Source organism: Vulpes lagopus, chromosome 23, assembly GCF_018345385.1.
Source record: "Vulpes lagopus strain Blue_001 chromosome 23, ASM1834538v1, whole genome shotgun sequence".
Classification (NCBI taxonomy): domain Eukaryota; kingdom Metazoa; phylum Chordata; class Mammalia; order Carnivora; family Canidae; genus Vulpes; species Vulpes lagopus.
Genome location: NC_054846.1, coordinates 10,781,775 through 10,808,385, shown reverse-complemented (window position 1 = coordinate 10,808,385; position 26,611 = coordinate 10,781,775). Strand labels below are relative to the sequence as shown.

Sequence of the window (26,611 nt, the reverse complement as noted above, 5' to 3'; positions counted from 1 at the left end):
CAAAGATCTACACAATCAAAATATTTAAGAAATAATAAGAATTAGTCTTTTTTCCACATATTATTTTGGAAACATTGCTTGTGCTTATTGGGACTCTTGATGACCAATGACAGAAATCTATCTGAAGCTTGCCTAGAAGGAAGGACATGCTGGACAAGTCTGCTAGCTCAAAGAATTGAGAGGAGCCTGGGCATGGGTCCAGTTCCTGGAGTACTATGAGGATCCTCTGAGAAGGACACTTTGAGGGCCCTTTGCGTCTCACCACTTTTTCCGTAGGTGTTGGCTTTATCTTCCCAGCTCTCCCTCAGGCAAGGTCTCAGCTTCCAACACCTCCTGACCAGAAAGGCAAAGGTGCTCTTCCCAGCTCTGGGAGGCAGAGTCAATGCAGGATTGAGGTTATAATGAGTGACAGTTCCCTCAACTGAAGAATGTTGTTTCGGAAGACAGAAGGAGAAACACACTACACAGTGATTTAGCTCATTTCTAATAACAAGTATTAAACCAAGAGTTTAGATCAGACAGGAGTTTTATTCTTTTTCTAGATCAGTGTGGAAATTGGCAATAGTTAGATTTATTTTATGGAGGGAGGGCAAAATACTATCAAAGGAATCTAAATGTAGATCAACCTTGACCTGGAGCGATTATCTGTAAGTGAGCAGCAAATTCTTCATGGAATTGAACTATTCTTTGGTCTCAATTATGAGTTTTTTCTTATAAAGACCATGTTGTCTAGTTTGTCTCTAGACAATTTCATGTAACTGCTTTTACCTATAAGGCCCTTTCATGTGTGTGTGTGCGTGCATGTGTGTGTGTGTGTGTGTGCACACATGTACATAGTGCCTGATGGTGGCTAAGCTAAGAAATATAGAGACAAGTAGCACGGTGGCTAAAGGCAATGGCTTCGAAATCAGTGCACATGGGAGCAGTGCACATGGGGCATTGTCATTTATTAACTACCCATTCTAGTACAAACTCAATTTTAAGCCCAAGTTTACTATCTATATGGTGGGGATAAAACTACTCATTTTAAGGGGCGCCTGGATGGCTCAGTCAGTTAAGCATCTGACTTCTGCTGCGGTCATAATTTCAGGGTCTTGGGATCAAGCCCCACATTCAACTCTCAGCTTGATGGGGAGTCTGCTTGTCCCTCTTCCTTTGCCTCTGCCCCTTCCTCAACTCGTGCTCTCAAACAAATAAATAAATAAAATCTTAAAAAAATACTTATCTCGCTCTTTATTCTTCTCGTGAAGTAATGAAAAAAAGTATGCTAATAGATGCTCTGTCACCAAGATATTTTGGAATCTTAGAATAAATGCTATTTGTCAGGCTTTATTCTTGTAACAGACTAAATGATCTCACTTAGCTCTTTTATTTTCTGGTGTGATTAAACTATATAGTTGTAAGAGTTTTTTCCAAGGGATTTATCAGTAACTCTTAATGTAAAAGTCAAAACAATTTGTAAAGCCAGTTTCTATCCTTGCTCCCATTCAAACTTGCTAGTGTTAAGGATCCACTTTAAATTATAATTCTCTAACGAGTTACAGAGTGTGTAAGCTTGCCTAATTTAGTATTCACTTTGAGATCTTTGTGAAATCACACACAGGAACATCTTGATGATTTTCATTATGATTCCTAATTATTATGTGAAAATTTCATCGCTTTCCTTTTAGCCCCACTGGGTAAACTTGAAGTTGCTTGTTATGGCTCGAACACAGCAAATGCCTATATAGAACAGCAGAGAATGAGGCAAAGAAGGTAGAAAAGGGGCTTCTTCATGAAAGGTCGTTTAAAAAAGTTGGCATGTTATCTTTTAGGCATTGAGGAGCTCCTGAATTCTTTAAAGCAGGGAAATAACATAATGTCTTACAGAAATGCAATTCCAGGGGACACATAGTAAATGGATTATAATAACATCGATCAGAGTCATCTAGAGCACTTATAAAGACAAAGTGTGTCAGGGTGCCTGGGTGGCTAAGTTGGTTGAGCAGCTGATTCTTGGTTTCAGCTCAGGTCATAGTTTCATGGGTCCTGGGATGGAGTCCTCCATCAGGCTCCATGCTCAGCAGGGAATCTGCAAGATTCTCTCCCTTTGCCTCTCCTTCTACTCGTGCATGCAAATGCATGTTCTCTCTTTCTCTAAATGAATAAATAAATAAATGAAGTGTTTCATGAGTCCTCAAGTGGCTTCTGGTCTGGGGACTATACTTTGAGAACCTCTGTATTAAGGGACATAGAGTTTAGTAAGTAGACTACTGACTAGTGGAGTTAAGATATAATTAAGTAATATGCATCTAGGAAAGGAAAGTAGAAACAGAGAGTGTAGGTGATTTTTTATAGATTTTATTTATTTATTCAGAGATAGAGAGTCAGAGACATAGGCAGAGGGAGAAGTAGGCTCCCTGTGGAGAGCCCAATGTGGAACTTGATCCTAGGACACCTGAAATCATGACCTGAGCCAAAGGCAGATGCTCAACCACTGATCCACCCAGGCGCCCCAAGAACATAGGTGAATAAGTGATGGGTTGCTAAGGTGTAGTTGACCTGATTCAATAATATTTCCCACACTCTTATTGATTGGTTAATTACATAATGTTGATGCTGTTAACCAAAACAGAGACTCTAGGAGGTATGAAAGTTTTGTTGTTGTTGTTGTTTTTAGAAGGAGGGAAGAGGAGATAATTTTGCAGACATTGAGGTCTATGGAGAAAACCAAAAATTGAATATATGGATTTGGAGCTGAGAAAACTCTTATGTGAATGTAAAGCACATCAACACTGTTCATAAAATGTAGGTCGTACACTTATCAAGAGTCTTCTTCACCCAAAGTCAAATATAGGTGGTTTTATTATAAATGTTATCAAAATCCAGAACAGCTGAGAGGTATTAATCATTTTGTAATAAAAAAAACTTTAACATTTGAAAAAGAGTATCAGAAAAGCACTTATATTGTATAGAAGTCAGTAAATACAGAGATAAATACAACTAGAACAACCAGCACACAGTTCTTTTTTGACACACTTGGATAATTAAAAAATTAATCAGCATATCAATATTTTTATTCCTGGAACATTTCTAAACCTGAGCCGACATGTATTCATTTGACGTTGCATCTGGTTGGTACAAACCAAAGAAATACAGTCTTTTGAAATTGAGTTTTCTTTTTCTAATAAAGCAGATGGATAGATAAAGGTCAAAAGCGATGGGAAAAATGGAATACCCTCATTTTTTTAGTGATTGCTATTACATTTAAAATTTTGTTTTTGCTAAGATAGTCTACATTAGAAGGTAACCATAAATTGCAGAGAAGAAATGTTTACATATGCAATATTTGATATGATTTTCTTTTATTAATCCATTTAATACTTAATTGTACTTCTATTCAAACAGAAGATCAGCTCTTCTGCTCTGAGGTTCTTATATTGCCACAAACCCACACATAATGACTTCTGCAAGAGAAAACAGAAACTTGCATCAAGAATCAGAACCAGGTGGAAGCCAGAGGGATGCATAAAAAATGTGGTTAGAATGGGGAAAGCAGAAAAGTGGGAACAGAAAGGTGAGATCTTGATTTGATAAAGGTTTAGAGGCAAATGGAGCCAAATAAATAGTTATAAAATAGAATTGTAAAGTAAAAAATGGAACTTCTTTAGCCAGGGAAGCCAACCACCAGGAAAATGTAGGAGTGTCACAGTAAAGAACAAGAGAGAGTGGGAAAATGCATTGCTCTTTAATACAGGGAGAACAAGGAAGACTTAAGATCTGCTGAAAGTCTATCAACAATGCGAATTTTCAAACAGCAATTTGTCTCTCATGCAATGCTACTAGAGTTTTTCCTGCCACAGAGTAGCCATACTGGTCCTTTAATTTCAACCTATTTCTCTTAAAAAGGGATTTTGTCCTTTTGTTTTTTCTTTCTATATGACCTTTCTACTGTTTGAGGGGTAAGCATTTTTTGTGGAGGTAAAGCAACTGGCATTTCAAAATCCTTAAGAAATTCCATCTCAGAGGGCTGTGAATATATTTGTGAGAAGCGCACCTCATTTTTTAGGCTGCCTATTCTTGTATATAAGTGTAAGTTAAGGCTGGTGATTATGTTTTACAAAGGAAAAGACATTCGTATTCCCTTTTTAACCTACTGGAAGTATATCATTAAAAATAAGCAAACAAAAACAACAATCAAACCAGATAAAAGCCTCTTCAAATTGAAGAGATTCCTAATGTGACCTTTATCCCAGAGTAAGAAACTGTTCTACAGATTCCTCCCAAGCCATGGAGCTGGTGGCCCAAAGAGAGCTGGTGGCCCGAAGATGAACAATGCTGAGAATGAAGTTCTTTGCTACAACTCATTATGAACCTTCATTTTTGTCGTTGTCCTTTGATCTGCCCAACATGTCACACAAATACAGCAGAAACAGAATCTGCAATACCTAGAAAAAAAGAAATTCTTAGCGCTGGTCTATTTCCTCCAGGAAATAATGTAATGGTTATAGCTATCTGTCAGTATAAGCATGGTAACTTCAAAAACAGATATTAGAAGAGATGGCTAATAGTTTTGCTTCAAGAAACTACTCAGAAAAAAAAAAAGAAAGAAAGAAAGAAAAAAAAGAAACTACTCAGGCACCTGGATGGCTCAATCAGTTAAGCAACTGACTTTTTGTTTTGGCCCAGGTCATGACCTCAGGGTTGTGAGACTGAGCCTTGAGCAGGGGTCTGCTCAGTGTGGGGTCTGCTTGTCCCTCTCCCTCTTCCTCCTTCCCCCTCACTCTTAAGTGCTCTTTCCCTCTGTCTGTAAAATAAAAAATAAAATCTTTGAAAAAAAAAAAAGAAATGACAAAAAACCCAAAATGACTAAGTACCTAAATAGATGAATGTATCTGAAATCTTTATGGCACTCATAGGTATTGCTTAGAGGAATACAGTAATTTATAGGATTGTTTTAAATACAATTTGAAATTTCAAACTCTAAGATTTAAATTTCAGCAAAATTTAAATAAATCACAAATGTACTATGCTTTATTAGCACACAAGACCATAAATCTCAATATCATGGTGGAAGCAATAAGTAGTCCATTTGAAGACTGGATGTCATTGTAATGAGCTATGTCTTTAAAATTTCTTGGGGCATGGGATGCTATCTGTGTTATACCATTGTCTCTAAGAGACCTGTGATCATCATTAGGTATGTAACTTTCAGCAAATATTCATTTTCAGAAAGGATTTGGACCCCTGCATAATAACTAACTAGGCAGGCCCTTGAAGGATCAAGTTGGAACACAAGTAGAGAGGACAAAGTATTTCAACTCACTCTTAGTAGCTGGGGGCTGAAGAAGGGGTGTGTGTGTGTGTGGTGGGGGGGTGGTGGTGGTGGATACAGAGTCATAATTGAGGCAACTATGAAAACATCAGAGCCTTTCCAGAGCCTTGAAAAAGCCACCCTTCGGCCCAGATCCAGGTACCACAACTTTGATAGGTAGAGATAATTTAAATTTAGTAACCAAGGTACATGAATGGCACCAGTAATTTATCTTCAAGTTCCAAAAATGTAAAAGCCCCCATGTTGCTAAAAAGTAGAGGCCTGATTGGCTTAATAGTGCTCTGGCTGGAAGATTTCTGTGATGTTCACTCTCCTTCATAAATAATTTAATTAAAAAAATTTACTGGGGTGATAGAACGGAGCACTGATTAACTCTCATGGATCCTACATTATGGAACTCTTGGCCAAGTGTCACCAGACTGAATCAACATATAAACTCTCAAACTTTCCTATAACTGTCTTTTCGCAGCCTCATTCTCTGGAGGGCTCTACAGTTTTTAAGAAGTTATATACATGTTAGGAATCATTGTAATGAGAAATTAAATGATACTTTAATATGCAATATAGTTGGGGTGGAACTTGATTCATAAACTGTGCTGATTGTCCAGATCAAAATTTTTGTATATCACATACATTTTAGAACAGTTTAAAATACTTAACTGGCTATTTTAATTTGGCTTGTGGCTAACCAAAAACAAAGCTGTTATTCAGTAAAAAATGTATTATTTGGTATTCACATCAGCCCCTTAATTCCAGTATATTTTTTGCTTGAATCTGTAGGTGACAAGGAGCATATTAAATCAGAAACAATCCCAGTGCTCAGATTTTCATACATTTTGCCACAAAGAAAAAGTGCTTCTTACTATCCTCAAGCAGGTATCACAATGCACAAATTGAGGAGAATTGATTCATTTATAAAAAAATAAATTTGGGGGGTGTCTGGCTGGCTCAGTTGGTGGGATGTGCAGCTCTTGATCTTGGGGTTGTGAGTTCAAACCCCACGTTGGGTGTGGAGCCTACTTAAAAAAATAAATGAAATAAATTAACTTTGGAGATGTTTTTGGGAATTTCAGCTCCTAAGTTGAGGGTTTATATGGTTCTTGAAATTACCTTTGGTAAATTAGTACTCTATCTTATCATATTTTGCACATATTTGTTTTCCCTGCAGTCCTTCTTTTTCAAAATTTGAGCATGCATGACGTGTCTCTCTAAAGAACACTATTTTATTTTCATCAATTGGCTAAAGAATGAAAATTATTCTGTAAAAGTGATCTGAGTACACTGGAAGCATACTATGGACTTAAATTATAAGCATACAGGCTCGGAACTTTAATATTTTCAAATGGACATTTAGCCTGAAGTTTTAAACATAAATTCATGACTCACCACAAATATTGCCTCCCATTTTAACATGTGCATAGCCGTCTACTCCCCATGAACTTCCCCATGAGTTCCGCACAATCCAATATGGAGTACTTCCTACAAACATAAGACAGTAACAAGCCTTAAAAAATTCAGTTTAAAAAAAAAAATTCAGTTTTTTGTGAATGCATGTTTCTTTAAAGTTTAGTTCTTGCTTAGTAGCTCTGAGCAAAATATTAAAAATGTAACGTGATGCCTACATAAACTAGCTAACTAAATGTGTGCTGTACTTAGTATCACACTCCAATTAATAGAAAAATAAGTTTGAATCGGAGCGCATCAAAGGAAAATATACACACAATTCCAGAGAATTAGGAAAAGGAAAACAAAAAAAAGAATTTTAGAGGTGTATGATAAAACAACAATTTCTTTTCTTTTTCCCCAACAATTATTCTAAACATTCCAAGTGGAGAATGCACATTATTTAAATCATAAATTATCATTATTTTAACAAGGTTGTCCTCAAAATTGATTGGGGGGACCAATCAATTGACATTGACCCATGACATGACAGGATATTTATATATAGAAGTCTACTGAAAATCTGTAAAGGTCTTAGGAAGACTTAGACATAGAAGCACCAAATTTCAGCATTTTGAAGGATGTTGACCATTTGTCAGTCAGAGTTCAAGCTGGAAAGCAATCAAGTGTTATCAGCACTTACCTATTTTATCAAATCCAGTTATGAGAACTGCATGATTTGCTTCTCCACTAGAGCAGTGGTGCTGTATTATTCCTCCCAAATAGTCTTGCCAACTCACTGCATCTACTACCACTACCAATGGGCCAAAGGTAAGAAGTACTTTTGCCATTTCATCTTCTTGGTCACTATCGAAAGGGGAAATACATCGTTAAGGAGTTGTTTTTAAGGTAAAGATATTTTATAAAAATAATCTATTTAATCTGTGTATTGTTAGGAGTAGGTTTGGTTGCAATTACAGAAGACCTAAAAGATGGAGACTAGAATTCTGGGAGACTGGGTAGTCTAGGACTGCTATGGATCTCCCAGATAGCAGGAAGACAGAATTTTTCTATATTCTTGTTCAATCATGTGAGGTTTCCATTGCCAAGGCCTTTTAATGGTCCAAGGTGGCTGCTGGAGCTCTAGCCATTTAACACATGTTTCAGAGAGTAAAAGAGAGAGGTGCTATATTCCCGTTGAGAAGACTTCCCAAAAGTAACACACACATTCTGCATATGTCTATACGGATCTCATTGGCTATGACTCAGTTATGGGGCTAAGTTTAGCTTCAAGGAAGATGGAAAATGGGGTTTTGTAGCTACCTGGCAGTGTTCAGCTACTATAGGGGGATTCTTTTAATAAGGAAAGTAAGAAGACTGGATGCATGGAAATATATTTCTGCCATACCACGTGAGAATCCAGACTGACCAAATTTATGTGAGAGAATGCCAAATGCAGAAACCATAGTGTAGGGTAACACAAAGGTGGCAAATGGAATTATATGACAGAAGCAATGTTAAGATGCCAGGAGAACTAGTACTAGATTGTGAAGTCTGTGAAAGACCCAGTTATTGCTCTCACACATGGACACCTACTGATAAAGTCTAATATTACACAACATTTGGCCATCATCGATCTTGGAAGTATGATTAAACCATTATTTACACTTTTAAAGGTCAACCTGATGAGTGAAGGACACTGAAACCAAGTTACTGATATTTCAAGCCATTAAGATAGCATGTGGTAGTTTATTGCTGCCGCAAGCCATGGGTAGATTAGTAGCTCCCAAAAGTAAATAATCCATCATCATATCCAGTTGGGGATCAGTTTCTATCAAGGGGCTATTTTGTCCACAAGTGGGGAAAAAAATGGAGTGGAAAAGAGAATTTATTGAGACAGAAACTACACATTCATTCTAAACATTTATATTACCTGTTAATGTGAAGATCCTTTTTTGGAGATCTATAAGCAGTCAATTCTAATTTTTGCTACTGTAATAATAACCTGTATTCATTAAGATTACCCTGAGACAGGCAAAATTACAAAATTCCTAAAAGGCAGCATAGTAGGATATAGGCTTTGAGGTTCTGCATACCTGGCTTCAAATTCCAGCTATAGACTGGAGACATTCTGGTCACACTGGAGTCCAGTGACTCAAGCAGGTGACTGACTGATCACCTATGTCGTAAAATCAATATAAGGATAAAATTGTAGGCCTAAGTTTTATAGCGAGCCTAACACATAAATTATACTCTAAATTTAAAATAGTTTCCTTTCCTTATTTCTAAATTATCTAATAAGCAAATTTTGTTTACATAGGTTTTTAGTGTATAATGTATATTTTCTTGTATTCAAACTTTTGAACACTTAGTGTTCAAAATTTTGAATATTCTTGCTATCCAGATATGACAAACAGGATTCTCTCTGTAAAAGAGTGCACAAGTGCACATATCTTTTTAAGATAATAAAAGATATACTGTAAATATATGATCTCAAAGGTCTAGGGGTAGGGACAGCATGATGGAAAGAGAATGATCAAGAAGGAAATATATTTTTTTTAGAGTGCAATTCTAAAAAATTAACATTGTAAGATCAAAGAAACAATTGAGTAATAGTCTCTGTTTGGAAGCAAGAGTAAAGAAAAGATATAAAAGATGCTGGAAAGTATGAAATAGGAGGATATGCCATAGTCTGGACCAGCAAGCAAATGTTCCTTTTTGCCCCAAAACTGATTAGCATTGCTATCATTTGTGTTTTAGAAAGATGCTGGCTTTTAGTAAGTCAAAATATACTCCAAACAGCATCTTTTTTCCATTATTAGCCCGATGTAGAATTACAATCGACCACTGAACTGGAGGTTATGAGTGCCCAACCCCTACACAGTTGAAAGTCCGAAAGTAACTTTTTGACTCCTCCCAAAACTTGTCTACTGTTAACCGGGAGACTGAGTGATAACATAAGCAATCCATTAACCCATTTTTCTATGTTATATGTACTTAATACTGTATTCACACGATAAAGTTAGAGAAAATGTTTTTATGAAAATCAGAAGGAAGAGAAAATACAATACTATACTGTACTTCTTAAAAAAAATCTGCTTCTAAGTGGGACACGTAGTTCAAACTTGTGTAGTTTGAAGGTCAAGTGTACTATCGAAATACATATTATTGAAAATGGATATATTATCAAATCTCTTTCTCTATGCTTATTATATTTATTTCACAGATAAGCAAGATACAAATCCTACATTCTTTAAAGAATTCTGAATTTTATTGTCATCAAGATTTAGTGATTAAGGTAGGTTGGCAGGTTACCAACCCTTCATGTGAATGTGGATTTCTATCTTCTCATTCCTAGAATTCAGGGTGTTGTACTGTGCTCTAGTTTTTCAATCCCTTGTTATATGGGGTTCCTTCTCTGTTTAAATAGTCATCCTCAAATTTAGTTTGAGTTTTGAAATGTCTTTCCTGAGGTCTGATGAACAGGGCATGAAGAATCCTGGGTATAGATGGTCATTTTACTTTAGGACTAGACTATGTTTTTATGATTCAGTGGGGTTTTGCTCATTTGGTTGGTTGATTGGTTTCATTTTTAGATCTTTTCAGATCCTACAGAAGATTATTTTGAATCCAAGCCTGGATTCATCCTTGACTCACTTTTCTCTCATCCATATAATCCACATAATCCTTCAATATATTCTGTGGGGCTTTATATTCCACGAGGGGTATTAACCTATTATGTCTCATGCCTAACACCATTCTTCTAGTGCTGCTCCAAGGTTATCACCTGATAACCTTTATTACCTCATCTCCTACTAGTCTTGTGCATCTTGGGACTACAGTCCCATTGGCTTCCTCATCATCCTTTAAATATGCCAAACATGTTTCCGCCTCAGAGCCTTTGCACTTCTGGCTCCTTCTGCTTGAAACAGTAGTCTCCGAGATGTCTGCATGGTTAGTTCCCACACTTCTCCAGGTCTTTGCTCAAATGTCGTCTTCTCAAGGAGCCCCTCCCTTTCCCTCACCCTGGTATTTCCTCTTTTTCTCCACTGTTTTTACTTAATTCTCTGTTATTATATCTAACATTCTGTACATATTTTTATGTTTTCTTTATTGTCTGTCTCTATCACTAAAATATGCTCAGGGTTTTTTTGTCTGTTTTGTTCACTGCCAAATCCCCAGAACCTGAAGCAGTGTTCAATATATATTTAATGAACGAGTAAATCAATGAAAGATCTTTCAGAGCCTAACACAATTAGCTCAGCACTGTATTATAAGAATCTTTATTATATTCAGTGTAAATGTAAAGGTTTTTTTATAGGGACCTCTTTCTTCTTAACCAAAGGGTTAGATAAAATACGCTTCAGGTCCAATGACAGTCACTTTTATATTCTCTCTCTCTAATTCAGACTCATGCCTATTCTTCCTTTTGGTATCTCTTTTTTTTTTTTTTTCATTTTGCTACTCATAATGAGGGATTTCCTGAAGTTTTTAAGTGACATTTTGTAGGGTTAGTGGGGTTTTTTGTCTTTAAAAAAAATTTAAGTGTCACTTTGAAAATCTAGTTCCTTCTTGTACACATGCTTCCCTTACACTCTCAAGGAATCAATAGCTTATAGAGACACACTTCCTCGTTTTTGAAAGTGTGTTTCCCTCACAAAAGATGTGGCACCATGCACTCAGTGACTCTATACATTTTATTTTAGATTGTCTGTAGCCTGCCATCAGTGGAATCGAGGCTCTCTGGTGTGTGGTTCCTGGGGTCACCCCGAGAGCCCCTGAAGACAGGAGCTGTGCTGACAATCTGCCAGTCGTCTGGTACACTTAGGCATATTTAGAGGGGGTCCACTTTGTTCAATGATCTAATGTCACCCTTGATTTCCTTGAGCTCTCACAGGCAGGCACCATCTGGATCAAGACGTCCTTTAATGTTCAGTATCAGTATGTTTTAGGGTCGTCTGTCACCTTGGCTGAATATAATTTACATTCTGCTTTCTGTTTCAAAAGAGTATACGAAGGTCCCTTTATATATATTTTTTAAAATGAAAATGGAGTTCTTTGAATTTTCCTTTGTCCTATTATCCCTGAATACCTATTTTACACCATATCAAATGGTCACAATGATTTTCTAGCTGGCTTTCAGTTCTTTATGTATTTTTTTTAAACTACCACTTTTTTTTTAAGATTTTTTTTTAAAGATTTTATTTATTCATGAGTGACACACACACACACAGAGGCAGAGACACAGGCAGAGGGAGAAACAGGCTCCATGGAGGGAGCCCAACATGGGACTCGATCCCAAGTCTCCAGGATCACAACCTAGCTGTAGGTGGCACTAAACCACTGCGCCACCCGGGCTGCCCTCTTTATGCATTTTTAAAGCATTTTTTTAATGACTGTTTTCTCCTGAACCTATCCAAAGTCATCATGCCCTTCAGCTTCCAACACAAACCTCTTTCTTCTGCCTCCTTATCTACCCCTGTACTCCCATCGTGCCTATAGCGTGTGCCACAGAATCTATCTCCAGTAGAGCTAGGTAGATTATCAGTAGAACAAGACTACTTGCTTCTATTATGAAACTTTCAGTTTATGTTTTTCTTACAGCTGATGCCTTAAAAAAATGCAAGGGTGTTCAAAAACTACTTCTTGGTAAGTGGACTGCTTGATATTAATTGGAGAGTCTATGCAAAGCAATTTTGGATCAATTCAACAGTGAAACAACTATACAAATGACAATTAGGATAACTCAATTTGTTAAAAAGAAGGTGTTAAATACAAACTATACCTTAAACCGGATTAAAATGTGTTAATTCCATTATAAACACAAATGGAAAAATAAGTAGATCATACTTAAGAAACAACATCCATAGTACTCCATGAGTCTCTGTATCAAAAAGTAGGTCTCAATTACAAGTATGCAGTGATGCCTTCAATCCAGTTATTGATTCTGAATGGACAACTGATCAGAAATTAATACAGAGAAAGACACAATAGAATAAGACAATTACCTGAAGTCATATGCAGAATAACCTCTGATTGAAAATCCAGAATGTGAATCAGAAAAGTAATGGCACAGGCCATTCTGTGCTTTAAATGGGTACTCTGAATCTCTCACCAGTTTTACTTGTGTCTAAAAGAAAAAAAACCATCCAAAGTATTCTCTAATTAAAATGCAGTTGTTTTAGAAATCAAATAGAACTTAACTATGATGCATCAAAATAAGATTCAAGTTGGCCACATCCTCCTCATGTGGATACCCTTTAGGTTATTAAGATCTTAAATTCAAGATTTAGGTGTTTGTTATGGATATTCTAAGTAATTAAACTCAGTATCTTTCTCTTTTACTCTTGTTTTTCCTCTATCTTCCTACCTTAGAACTAACTTCCATTTGATATTAGTCATTGCTTTTCTCCTGAGGTTGCGATGGAGCAACTCAATTTTCCTTCCAGAGCTTCCGGCTTTGTCAGCCAGTTTTTGAGATGCATTCAGCATAGGCAATGGTCAATTCAAGCATTCTTTCCACCCAAGTCTCTATATGCTATTCATTTAGCATATGCCTCATATTTTTTAGTTGTTGATAGACTATCCTCCTTTTCTGATTCTGGTCTTACAGAAGCCAGGGGATGCAGAACATGTACTCCTGGCATGTAGTAACTCAAAATATGGCAAACACTCAAGGAAAGAATATTCAAGTTTGGGAAATTCCAGCTTGACAACTTTTACAAAACATAGTAACATCCTCATTGGCTGGCTTCATGAGGTTGATACTGGATATAGGACCATGTCAGAGAGTGTCTTAAGAACATGGAGCACATGGTGGTGTATTGGATAAAGCCCTCCAGTGAGAGGCAGAAGACTTAAGACACAGTCCTGACTCAGCCACTGACTTGGCAACATGATCTCTCCTCTCAGGTCTGATTTCTTCATCTACATAAAGTGTTATTAAATTTGCTCATTCTAAGGTTGCTTATAACCACAGTATTCAAAAATCCTATGGCAATAAGTAACCATATGTTCTCATCTTCTGAGACTTTATGCAATTCATATCTATGAAAAAAAATTTACCTGTTAATAAATGCTAAGAAAGAAATATATACATTTTTCTGAAAACAGATCCAGGTAAGATTTTTCACACTTTGATCTCTCAATGGCTGACCTGCCTGAAAGCAATTCATTTTTAAATCTGATTAATTCAAGCTTTGGCCATCTAAATTTCTGAATTAAAAAACATTCTTTGGTATATGAGAAAAACTATTTATATTCTGAAACATAGAATTTAAAAGGCTGAGATACTAGTTACCTTATTCAACCAGTTCAAAGCACTGAGAGTAGAGCCTCCACTGCAGCCATAATTATTATATGAACAATCAATGACCTGCTGTACACTTATGTCTGCCAAAGGCTTCCCTTTTATTGCATATGCAGATTCCACAGCACCCACCACACTGAAGGCCCAGCATCCTCCACACTGTTTAAAAATAGAAATAGCAGTGTATTTATCATCAAATAATGTTCAAACCAAGTTTGGCAACATCTCTCAATATCACAAGTTATCAAGTTTTAAGTGAGTACAATTTGGGGGCCTACAGAATATTAATGCCCATCTTGTAGATTTTCAAACTGGCAAAAGAAAAGAAAACCATAATTCTCTTTTAAGCACCAAAATATAATTATCAGAGATAAATTGATGATCACTATTGTCAATTAGATAATGCAAGGTAAAAGCGAATTTTAGCGATCGAGAGAACACTTGGATGATCTTTTAAAAGACTAATCAGTTCACTGAATGTGACTTCTGTTTTTATGAGGTGCTCCTACACCCAACCACTCTTCAATCCATCTTGTTTCTTCCCTGATACTCTGCCTCTATGGCATCCACTGTCTCCACCCTAAGGGGCAGAGGCAGTGATGAGGTGACATGGGATGAGGACATACGTCGTCTATGCTCCACTCATTATTTGATGGATGTAGCAGCTGACTGAATTACTTTTTAGGCTGTCAAAGTGCCAGCATGGGCATATCACAGATATACATAAAATATCATAATGATAAAAACCCACACTGGTCACTCCTCATTCAAACATTGGCTGGCAATCTTCCTGATTCTGGATTTATTAACTTATTAACTTGATTTTACTGGATAGACTAGAATGAAAGAATAAAAAGGCTGGTTCTGAAAAAAAGGGAGAAGATGGAGGAAATGAAATCAAGGATCATGCACATGAAAGAGGAATCCATAGAAAAGGCAAAGGTAAGAGTAAGGTTAGGAGTTGGGCATAACTGACTTCATCACTAGACACGTGCTACGGAGTTAGGCAAAGAAAGGAAGGAGAACAATTGGTTGTCTTTGTGAAGTAGTGTCGAGCAACTTTATGGCTTTAGGTGTCTTATTTTGTCTATACCTCCAATTCCTATGGCATAGGAAGATATGCGCTAAAGAACTCTATTTTTAGGTTTCTACCCCTTGGGAAAAGTGAATACAGGTTGCTAATACCATATCTATAGCTAGCTTTAGTTACCTCCCTGTAGCTGCCCTAGGAGGGCAGTTTCTGCTCAAAAAATATCTCTCCAGTATATTTCTTTAATTAAAGATTACGAATTGAATTGTATTCCTTTAATACAAGATAGATACTTTCTGGAAGGATTCAGTTTCTGGCTAATTCACACTTCATTATGAATTCAATAATAAAGCAAATGATTTGGTGGTAAAGTTTAAATCATAACAATAGATATTTTTAAAAGAATAAGAGAGGGCAGCCCAGGTGGCTCGGCAGTTTAGCACCGCCTTCAGTCCTGGGCGTGATCCCGGAGATCCGGGATTGAGTCCCACGTCAGGCTCCCTGCATGGAGCCTGCTTCTCCCTCTGCCTATGTCTCTGCCTCTCTCTCGCTCTCTCTCTCTCTGTGTCTCTATGAATAAATAAAATAAAATGTTAAAAAAAAAGACTAAGAGATATACAATCTGAGAAGTAAAAAAGTATCATTCCAACTAGACAGTGACTGAGAAACTGCTTGGTCTAAAACACTATACAGTGGGAGGTCCCTGGATGGCTCAGTGGTTTAGTGTCTGCCTTCGGCCCAGGGCCTGATCCTGGAGTCCTGAGATTGAGTCCCACATCAGGCTCCCTGCATGAAGCCTGCTTCTCCCTCTGCCTGTGTCTCTGCCTCTCTCTCTCACTCTCTCTCTGTTTCTCTCATGAATAAGTAAATAAAATCTTAAAAAAAAAAAAAAAAAAAAAAAGAACACTATACACAGGGAGGCTGAGTGACCTACTGAGGTTTCCACTGCAGATAAATTGAGACTATGTTCCTGTGGTTAAGGGTAGATTTCCCCTGGTTGGCTGACATTTCCTATGCCAATGGGGTTGCAGAGGAGTAGGTTTATCTTCATTTTTTTTTAAAGTTTTTATTTATTCATCCATGAAAGACACAGAGAGAGACACACATACAGAGACACAGGCAGAGGGAGAAGTAGGCTCCATGCAGGGAGCCCAACATGGGACTCGAACCAGGGTCTCCAGGATCACATCCTGAGCCGAAGTGGGCGCTAAACCACTGAGCCACCCAGGCTGCTCCCCAGGTGTATCTTTAAAATAAAAGTTGGGGGATCCCTGGGTGGCGCAGCGGTTTGGCACCTGCCTTTGGCCCAAGGTGCGATCCTGGAGACCCGGGATCGAATCCCACGTCAGGCTCCCGGTGCATGGAGCCTGCTTCTCCCTCTGCCTGTGTCTCTGCCTCTCTCTCTCTCTCTCTGTGTGACTATCATAAATAAGTAAAAATTAAAAAAAAAAAATAAAAGTTGGCCTTGATACCTGCCTCTCATTTCACCAGAGATTCTTCCTTCATTGTCATTTCTGGATGACTGGAGTGTGATTTTACCCAGAGAAATGATGGCTTTCATTGCAAGTTTGATTGTATTGGTCCTCAAAGGTGACTTCCCATGCATGCTAAGATGATTCAAAAAGAAAAAAAAGAAAAAAAAAAAAAAGCCCTACAACTCACAGTCTGCTGGTTCCTCACTTGGGTTACAACACGTTTGTCCCGCCAGTCAAATCTTAATGGTAAAGACACATTGCGTATGGATGTTCGCACCTCTGCTGGGTACCTGGGCGATCTGGAAGGTTTGCTTCTTAAATAAATAGCTGAATAGAAACATGAGATAAAAAGACAGCCACAATTATGTTATAGGGAGGGCTTCCTGGGATTCTTTCTGGAGAAATTTTTCAAACACAAACAGTAGCTTTCCAGTAGAGCTGGCCATTTGTGATTTTCCTTTATAACATGAAATGCAGACACTGGAAGCTACAAAGACAGGAATTTCTACAACAGGAATGGAACTGCCACATAAAATGACTTGTCTGATAGAACTCTGTCAATAGTAAAAATAAGTATAATTGACATCATTAGCTTTATCATCACCCATGGAACTGTGGATGTGCAGAATAGAAATGACACTAAAAAATTGCAGAAGGGATGAAACACTGGCCCTTACAGCCACATGGAAACATCTGTAATTACAACATTTAAATCTTAAGCAATAATCAGAAGACAGTAGCCAGGAGTCTATTTTTCTGTCAGCACCTGGCACATGCATAACATTCAGTATTTAATAAATGTTAAGTACGACTTCATTTACTACATTCACAATTAAACAGTTCCTCAAAAGTTAAGGAAACAAATTAAATTCAGAAAACCAAACAACTAATAGCAAAATCACACCATACCTTTAAACTCTTCAGGAGACAAATAAGAAAATTGATTTATTCCATAGACGGCACTTGAGTTTTCACGAGGGAATACAGAATTCAAGTACCGATGTCTATTAAGACTTTCCTGAAAAAATAAAAAGGTTAATTCACATCACGTATGTTAACTTTGAAGAGCAATGTATGTGTATCTAACTTGGACATACTTTTCAGGTATTAGAAGTCAAAACTTGATTTATTTCCTGCAGATCAGAATGAAGGACTGCATTAAGACCTCCCGATCAGATTTATAGACATTTGTATGAAAACTATTATCTGATTTCAGGTATATTTTTGAGGCAAGGAGAGGTATGTCTTAATGCATATATAATTCCTTTTCACTAAGCATGTTGAAAGCACAAACTATGTATTTGTTTAACATACTGGAAAAAATAAAATGAATTGCGAATAAACCCCAGATTCTAGTAGAAACCATCCCCAATAGACACTCATTAGATTAAATAATTATGAAATCGGAGAGTGTGTCTTTATCTTTGTATTTCCAAGCACAATGTAACAGAGCACGAAAAAAATAAGTAAATAATAAATAAATATGATTCCATTGGAGCTTTATAGACCTCTCCATCTCATTAAGGGTAAAAAGGCTTTGTGAAAGATATATAATCCTGGAAATGTTCTAGGAGGTTAGACTGGCTTCTTTATCTGGAGAGAAAATATCACCATTTACAGATTCCTCAGCTCTGAATTTTGCGATAATTTATCTGAAGCTTGACTTTGATGAGAACTTGCCTCAATTTCCTAATGCTAACCAACTCTGCATGATAAATAAAACTTCAGGGGAATACTGTTTTGTAAGTTTCCCATTCTTATTATATATTTAGCTTGTAAATATTTGTTTATGCATTTTGTGTTTATTATGTGTCTGTCTCAAAAACCTGTAAATAAAATGAGGGCCTCATTACTGTATCCCCACACTGACTGAGTACATGCCTAGCACACAATGAGTGCTTACTTAATATTTGTTGTTGAATAAATACCCAAGTGACATTTTACATACATCATGCCTTTAATAGCTTTAGGCTGTTTATTTTTAAGCAAACTATTACTGGAACTTATCATAATCTTATTTTGTCCTTATTGACCATGCCTGGAAGGATTGTTACTAAAATAATAAACAGTTGTTAAATTTTAGTTACTTAAAAATAATCCTGGTAAAGTGGAATTCTGAATATAATTTAGTGAGGAGATTATAAACATAAAAATAGAACAGAAACACAAAGCAAATATCTTTTGCCATATTCCATGTGACAAATATGAGCCAGAGACTGCTAACTGCTAAGGAATTTAAAATGCATTCATTTTGTAAGTATTGGTTGAGTATCTTTGTGGGTTAAGAGTAACCAGGGAAGGCATTGAGAATGCATGACACTTGACTGCACAGGGAAGTATGCAGTAGCCATGAGAGTGGGCCTCAGAGACGTCCATCTGTCCATCTATAAGGAGCTTATGCGCTGTACGCTGAATTATCACAATTACACAAACAGAGGCCACAGTTACAAAGGCTGCATCTAGCCAATGACTGAGCCTTGAGGCTGGCCTATTTTAGGGAAACGTGGGACTCCCCTGAAAGCTGGCTGATGATTAACAAGTCCCTGATGGTTTCTCTGACCCTTCCTTGGGCTGCACTGCAGCCTGCGGCACTTCCCCCAACCTTTCTTCACTTTCTCCTCCACTCAGGGTCAGTTACATTGCAACCAGACAGCTCTCCCTGACCCTCTCCTCATTTCTCTCAGTCAATGGTCTTGTGATAAAGAAATGAAAAAAAAAAAAAAAAAAGAAAAGAAAAGAAAAGAAATAAGAAAGGATAAGACAAAATTACCAAGAATGAAAAAAGGGCCATCACTACAGATGCTTCAGTCATTAGAAGAATATTTCAAAAACTGTAAGCCGGTAAGTTTGATAACGTGTATGAAATGGACAAACTCCTTGGAAGTCACCAATTACAAAAGCTGAATGTAAGAGAAATTGAAAACTCTAAGCCCAGATGTCTTGATTGGTGAATTCTACACAATTAAAAAAAAATAATACCAATCTTATACACATTCTTTGAGAAAACAAAAGATAAGGAACACTTTACGCCTTATTTTATAATTTATAAGGCCAGTATGACCCTGATTGCAAAACTAGACAAAGGCATCTCAAGAAAATAGAACAACGCACCAATAGCCCTCATGGCTATAGATGCAAAATCCTTAAGAAAATATTAGCAAATTAAATCCAACAATATATAAAAAGGACAACACATCATGACCACGTAAGGTTCATTAAAAAATGTTACACTGGTTGAATTTTTGAAAATCAATCGGCATAATATACCACATTAACAGAATTTTTAAAAAGGAAGGAAAATTGTATGATATTTTCAGGTGATGCAGAAAATTCCCTTGACATAATTCAAAACTAATTCATTATAAAAATCCTCAGCAAAGAGTGCATGACAGAAAATTTCTTCCATGTGACTGTGGGAATCTACGAAATACCTGTATCAGCCAGAGGCCAACTTCTAAAAGAATCTCATTGGTGAGTTTCGTATGTCATCCAGTGCAATGACTCCTGTCATCTCATGGCTGTCCACAGCCCACGCTGAGGCTACTTGATATTTACAATGTGACTTCTTGCCAAAGACAAAGACCTCTAAACCCCAAAGTGTTCCACTTTGTCCTCTCCCTGACACTAATCTTCATCCTCCCTTTTTGGATTTTGGAAAACCACTAATAATATTAAAAGTGCTTCCCATGAGAATTGTGAACAAAGCTGAACAAAGCACAATTCCCTTGCACATTTGCCTACGCACACAGTAGATTTCTCCAGTCTCTTCTCAATTTGCGATACATGGCTTAACCACATTGCCATGCAATCTTTGGCTGTATATTCAACCTCTTTGGTCTTTATTTTCTTCACTGACAAATGGGGCAATTCTGACCTGGAAGAATGTGATGATTAATTATGAGATTGTTTGGAAAACACAAACTACAGCGACTGACAGAAAAATATTAAATATATTAAAAATATTAAAAATATTAAATGCTGTATCTTTTTTTCCTCTTTTGAACACAGAGCATTTGGATATAGAAAGTGTTGTTCAAAGACCATGCTTTCAGGTTTTCTTAATGTGGGGCTAGTCTTTCTCATGGAATTAGAAATGATCAATTATCTATTGGAAGAAACAGATAGCTTTTAGAGTAAAATAATATTATCAGTATATCCAAGAATATCTATTCTATTTGCTGTAACAGTAGGACACATATCAAGTCCACCTAACAGAATGTCAAATCACTTAAATTTTAAAAAGCCCTGTGTCTCCTTTCTAGAATGAACTCCTCTTTCAAGTGACTTTTCTGGTCTACTTCAATTTCTTCCACGAGAGCAGATTTCATAGAAGCATCGCGAACTGTGATTCTATTGAGCCTCTGCGCCTCATCATGTTAACAACCTCTGTCCAGAATCAATCATCGGTAAATGATCAATCACCACCTGTTCTTAACATAAGGCAATGAAGCATATCATAATGATATAATAGTATAATAAACTATACATACAGTACAATAAGCGATCCTAAAGCCATATAAAATATTAAAATGAAAGACTTGAGCCTTAATTTCACTCATGAAAGAAGAGAGTAAAGTATTGAGAAGTATACAGGAAACATCAGTAGTAGTTCTGAAAGTCTCAGAAGTGTGAAAAACAGACAGATCATATGATGGTGACCTATTTTGCACTTAACAATATGTGGTGTGTGCTCCCTTACGATGAATCCATGCATCGGTGGGATGAGCTGTACATTGAAATCACTACAGAATCAAAAGGTACTTTGTAAGAGCACCTTTTGTTTAACACTCTAAACTCATTCTCACTTCTGTTACTTAGACTTTTCCCTTAATAGTCCTCATTTGCAGATTCTGAGGTTTGGTGTAGGATAAATCATATATTGTGCAGATGGATTTAAATTGTTCTCCTTGCTGGTGCTTTAGCTTCTAGAAGTTGTAGTAAGTCCAGGGATAAACCAAAAGGTAAAATATTTGTATGCAGTGAGGAGTAACCACTCCATTTGGAGCACTGCTGAGAATTTCTCTCCAACTTGGGAGTTGCAAATCTTAGATCAGTGTATCTCTTCTGAGGCAATCTCCCTCCTTCCTCCTCTTCCCTCCCAAGGACTTTTGGCAATCTGGAGACATTTTTGATAGTCGCTACTGGCACCTAGTGGGTAGAGGCCAAGGACACTGCCAATCACACTACAAGGCACAGGACAGCTCCCCACAACAAATAATTATCCGTTCCAAAATGTCAAGAGTGCAGCTGTTGAGAAGGCCTCTACTAGAAAAATAGAAATAAATACTTTGACAAAGTTTCACTGCTTTATTACAAAAGTTGCTTTACAAAAGCTGCCTACGCAAAGAATATTTTACAAGTGTGTTGACATCTGTGTAAAAATAATATGCATGCATACTTATCATGCAAAGTAAAATGAAAATAAATATGTAGTCAGTGTTGTCTGTGTGCATGCATATAGACTGAGTTAAAAAGACACTCTTGAGAATTGGCGGAAGCAATTATTTTTCTAGTGTATTAGTCTACATTTTTCTATTTGTTCACTGAAATAGGCATTACAGTACAATGTTTAAATATGCAATATCCATTTGTTAGGTTATAATTTCTTAGAATGTGGCACATGTCTTTTTCCCCCCACTGACTCAGAAAACCTAAATCAACTTCTTCTTATGTAGAGAATATCAAAATATTGGATAGAGAGATGGACAGCTAGACAAATGAATGAATAAATTCTGATCCAAGATTTCAAGTTCCTGATATATTTCCATTTTGGCAATGCACACGTTAAGCTAGAATTACTGGAAGTGGTCACTTGAACAACAGTATCTTACATAAAATTCACCCATGTTAGGTAGAAAATGTGGTTTAAAGCATTCTTGTATAAGAGTTCACTTGGAGGAGATAAACCAGATTTCAAGGGGCTGATTATGGTGAATATGTGACCCCATTAGTTAGGATTGCTCGTTATAAAAATGCTATGATCTTCAACTTACACAGAAACAACATGCCTACACGTTATATATTATTTTATTATTTATTTATTTTATATCATTATGGCAAGAATTTTTAAGGTGACGATTCTGAAATTTTATGCACAGGTCACACGTGTATCGGCATGTAAACACGATCCTGAAGTGAGCACATATGACTTTTATTAGTTCCACAATTGGGTCTGTGACTTTTCGAAGGCATAAGAATACCAACTGATCTGTGGCAAAATGACGAGCATCAGTCAGTATCAGTGCACACCCCGGTTTCATCACAAAGAAGAGGAGGCTGGATCCTAGTTAGGTTCTTCTTGAGTGCTAGAAGTTCTAAAGCAGTGAAAGAACAGAGGTAGGGGTCACTATCCCTTGTCCCCTCATCAGTGATCCTGACAGGCATCCCACAACAAACCAAGGAGCAGCCTCGTCTTCACCCAACAGTAATGTGACAATAGCTTGTGGGCAAGTATCATAGATGTCATCTAACTTCCATTTAAGAAATAGTCCAAGGAATTTATGGAAATACACAAGGCAGGGATGACGAGACCCTTTCACCATTCTCTGAACCCACCACCATGAAAGACATGACTCATCAATCGGTCACTTTCTCCAAGAGTCAGAATTTATTCATTCATTTGTCCAGCTGTCCATCTCTCTATCCAACTACAATCCCCTAAACACTGTCCAATGCCATATTTCAGGCAGCCACTACTAATCCATCACTTTGCAAACATCATGTGATCTATTTGTTATCCCTAAATAAGAAACAAAGATCCAAAGACTATAGCTCTATACAAATCTATAGATTTGTTCACTTTTTATGCAATCTATAGATTCTGGCCCAACACAGAGTACTTTATGATTCTATTTTAATTTTTAAACTTTATTTTAAAAAAATGTAAAAGATTTATTCACATATTTATTTTAGAGAGGGAGCGAGAGAGAGAGAGAGAGAGAGAGAGAGAGAACTCTGGAGAGCAGGGGAAGGGGCAGAGGGAGAGGGAGAAAATCTCCAGCCAACTCCCTGCTGAGTGCTGAGCACTGAACAAGGGCCCTTATGTGAGACTGGATCCCATGACCCTGAGATCATGACCTGAGCTGAAACCAAGAGTCAGATGGTCAACCAACTGAGCCACCTAGGTGCCCCTATTTTTTAAAACTTTGACTTCATTGTGAAGCAAGGACATTTTCTAGATTCTGCACACAATTTACCTGATGGGTGAACAGTGGGGAATCTCCCCCAATTCATAATTTGACATAATCTTACGCAAAGCGTTGTGGAGTTAGACTGAGCTGAGTCACCACATCCTTCAGTCTACCCTGCTAGGCCACATGCTCCTGGCTGCCAAGGAAGCAAGGCCTTTTCTTTCTTTGCCTGTGTCCAGCCTTCTACTCCAGGTCCAGACATCTAGATTCTAACACCAAGAGGTGTTCCCGGGCAGCCCGGGGGGCTCAGCGGTTTAGCACCGCCTTCAGCCCAAGGCCTGATCCTGGAGACCTGGGATCTAGTCCCATGTCAGGCTCCCTGCATGGAGCCTGCTTGTCCCTCTGCCTGTGTCTCTGCCTCTCTCTCTCTCTCTCTCTCATGAATAAATAAATAAAATCTTAAAAAAAAAAAAAAGAGGTGTTCCCACTTTCCAGCAATGTGTTCTGAAGTCTAAACGCTCTCGTTTCTGGGCATCCATTTCATGAAGGAAACTCCCACTGGAAGCAATTGCTTTGGAAACTTTTCCAGGCTTTCTCAAGTTTTTTAAATGTACTAAAAACCTTCATAACTGCCCTCCTCCACTTAAACTCCATCTCCAGGTATGGATCCTTGTCTTTGTCCTGATAAGAGTTGCATTTTTATAATAGATTTGCCTCCTGGATATAGGGCTCTTTCACAGGACCAATAGGAGTAACTATGTAAGTAAATATACATGCTTATAAATGTCAAAAAATTACATTTATGACTTGGGCCTTCTTGTGCTTCCAAGCCTGCGACATGATTTTCTTGAGGAGTACAGCAGTCCCTCTATGTATTCAGTCCATGAATACGTTATCACTATAGATAAGATTGACTATTTTCTCCCTGCAGGGTTTGGGTCACCACCATAGTCACCAAACTCAGGACAGGGGTAGAACACAGGACAGAAAGTTTGTAGCAATTGTACTGGTGCTTCTGGCTCAAAAAAGCTAGAATGTAGCTCAAGAGCAATAAAGCAGAGACAAAAGTACACATCTTGGTTTGGGCAAAAAACAAGAATGGGCAGAACCAGGTTAAGATTGGGACTTCCTAGACACTGGAATTTTCTAGAGGAAAGAGGAGGAGCAGAAGAGCGCAGCTACAGAATCCCGGGAGGGGCGCCTGGGTGGCTCGCGGTTGAGCATCTGCCTTGGCTCAGGGTGTGATCCCAGGGTCCTGGGATCGAGTCCAGCGTCAGACTCCTCCTAGGGGACCTGCTTCTCCCTCTGCCTGTGTCTCTCTGTGACTCTCATGAATACATAAATTAAATCTAAAAAAAAAAAAAAAAAGAAAAAAGAAAAAAGAATGCCAGGAGAAATCCCAAGACTAAAAAGCAGCAAGAAGCCAAAACTTAATTCCAGAAAGCAGTATTACTAAACGCTTACTTCTTTAGGATTTAGAATGAACCAGTTTTCTCTTGTCATCAAATGATGACATCTTCCCTGATTAAAATAAATTGTCAAGCGGTATCAGATACACAGAACCCAGTGACGCAAACCCTAAATCGGTAACTCAAGGTCACAGGAAAGCCTGTTTGTACTCCGCTAACTCGGTGCATTCCTGTTTTACCGCCGGGGTCATTAGATTTTACACGATCATAAAGATCCTCGAAAATAACGTGGAAAAAAACCACAATGTTCCCTTTTCTCAAAATCCGCGTGCACCACCAGAAGAGTGTTGGGGCGAGGGGTCCCGAGGGCGGGACAGCGCCCAGCGCGGGCGCCCGTCGGGCGGAGGGATCGCGGGTCGCCAGCGCCCCCCGGCGGCAGAGGAAGAGCCGGCAGGTTCCCGCCCGGAGTAGGTTCTCGCGACCTCAAGGGGACCCGGCCCCGGGACCTGCTAAAAGGGGAGCCCGGGGACGGCACCCATGCAGCAGATGAGAACACTCTGGACGGCTCCCCGGATTCCTCAGGGCGCGCCGTTCACGGCCCGGGCGGCACTCCCGGGGGCCCGGGGCCCGGGGCTGCTGCCACGCGGCGAACGGAGGGAGAAGGGGCCGGCGAACGGCGGCCCGGGCCCCGGTGGCGGCGGCTCGCGGCGCCCCCCCCCCCCCCCAGGAAACACCCGGGCGGCGCGATCGGTACCCGGAAGGCGGCCGCCGGCGGCTCGCGGCTCCGCGGCTCGGTCGCCGTGAAGGTGGCGCGGGGCTGCGCGGACCGGGCGCAGCAGCAGCAGCAGCAAAGCAGCCAGAGGCGCCGCAGCATCCGCAGCTCCATCCGCGCGCCCTGCGCCCCCGGCCCCCGCCCCGGCCCCGATCCCCCGGTCCCCGCCCCGGTCCCCGCCCCGGTCCCCGCCCGCTGCGCCCCCCCACGCCCCCTGCAGCTCCATCCGCTCGCCCTGCGCCCCCGGCCCGCCCCCTGCACGCAGGCCCTGCCCCCGGCCCTGCCCCTCCCCGCCCCCTCCCCGCCCGCTGCGCCCCCCCCCCCCCCTTCCACGCCGCCTGCAGCTCCTTCGGCGCGCCCTGCGCCCCCGGCCTCCGGCCTGGTCCCTGCCCCCCCTAGCCCCGCCCCTCCCCGCCCCCTGCACGCCCCCTGCAGCTCCATCCGCGCGCCCTCCGCGCCCCCTGCCCGCCCCATGCTCCGCCCCCTGGCCCGCCCCTGGCCCCGCCCCGACGCTCTGGCCCCGCCCCGATCCGCCTTTGGCCCCGCCCCCTGCTCCCCCGGCCGCTTCCTCTTTCGCCCGCTGGCTCCTCCCCGTCGGGGTTTGCGGGGCGGGAGCCGGGGGCGGGCTGCGGGGCGCTGGGGGCTCGGCCGCGCGGTTGCCCCAGTGCCCGCCCAGCGGGGTCGCTTGGTGGCGACTCTGGCGGCCCTCGCTGATTCTTTTTTTTTAAATATTTTATGTATTTATTCATGAGAGAGAGAGGCAGACACACGGGCAGAGGGAGAAGCAGG

The 26,611-nt window shown here is 39.4% G+C and overlaps 1 protein-coding gene across 1 annotated transcript; it reads right to left on the bottom strand.

The window, feature by feature from the left end:
* Window positions 1-2,833: 2,833 nt before the first annotated feature.
* On the bottom strand, window positions 2,834-25,970 carry CTSO (cathepsin O). Its single transcript, XM_041738573.1, has 8 exons — window positions 25,805-25,970; window positions 17,421-17,529; window positions 16,699-16,838; window positions 13,998-14,165; window positions 12,706-12,827; window positions 7,401-7,564; window positions 6,701-6,793; window positions 2,834-4,427 (listed from the first exon to the last, which is right to left on the bottom strand). The coding sequence occupies exons 1-8, from the start codon at window positions 25,934-25,936 to the stop codon at window positions 4,393-4,395; spliced, it is 963 nt and encodes a 320-aa protein (XP_041594507.1). The 5' UTR covers window positions 25,937-25,970; the 3' UTR covers window positions 2,834-4,392.
* Between the last annotated feature and the right edge of the window lie 641 nt (window positions 25,971-26,611).

Coding starts and splice junctions, on each gene's coding strand:
- CTSO (XM_041738573.1), bottom strand. CDS start 25,936: ATGGAGCTGCGGATGCTGCGGCGCCTCTGGCTGCTTTGCTGCTGCTGC. Junction 14,166..16,698: donor AAGTGAGGAACCAGCAGACT/GTGAGTTGTAGG, acceptor ATTTTTAAACAG/TGTGGAGGATGCTGGGCCTT. Junction 4,428..6,700: donor AATGGGAGGCAATATTTGTG/GTGAGTCATGAA, acceptor CTTTTTTTCTAG/GTATTGCAGATTCTGTTTCT.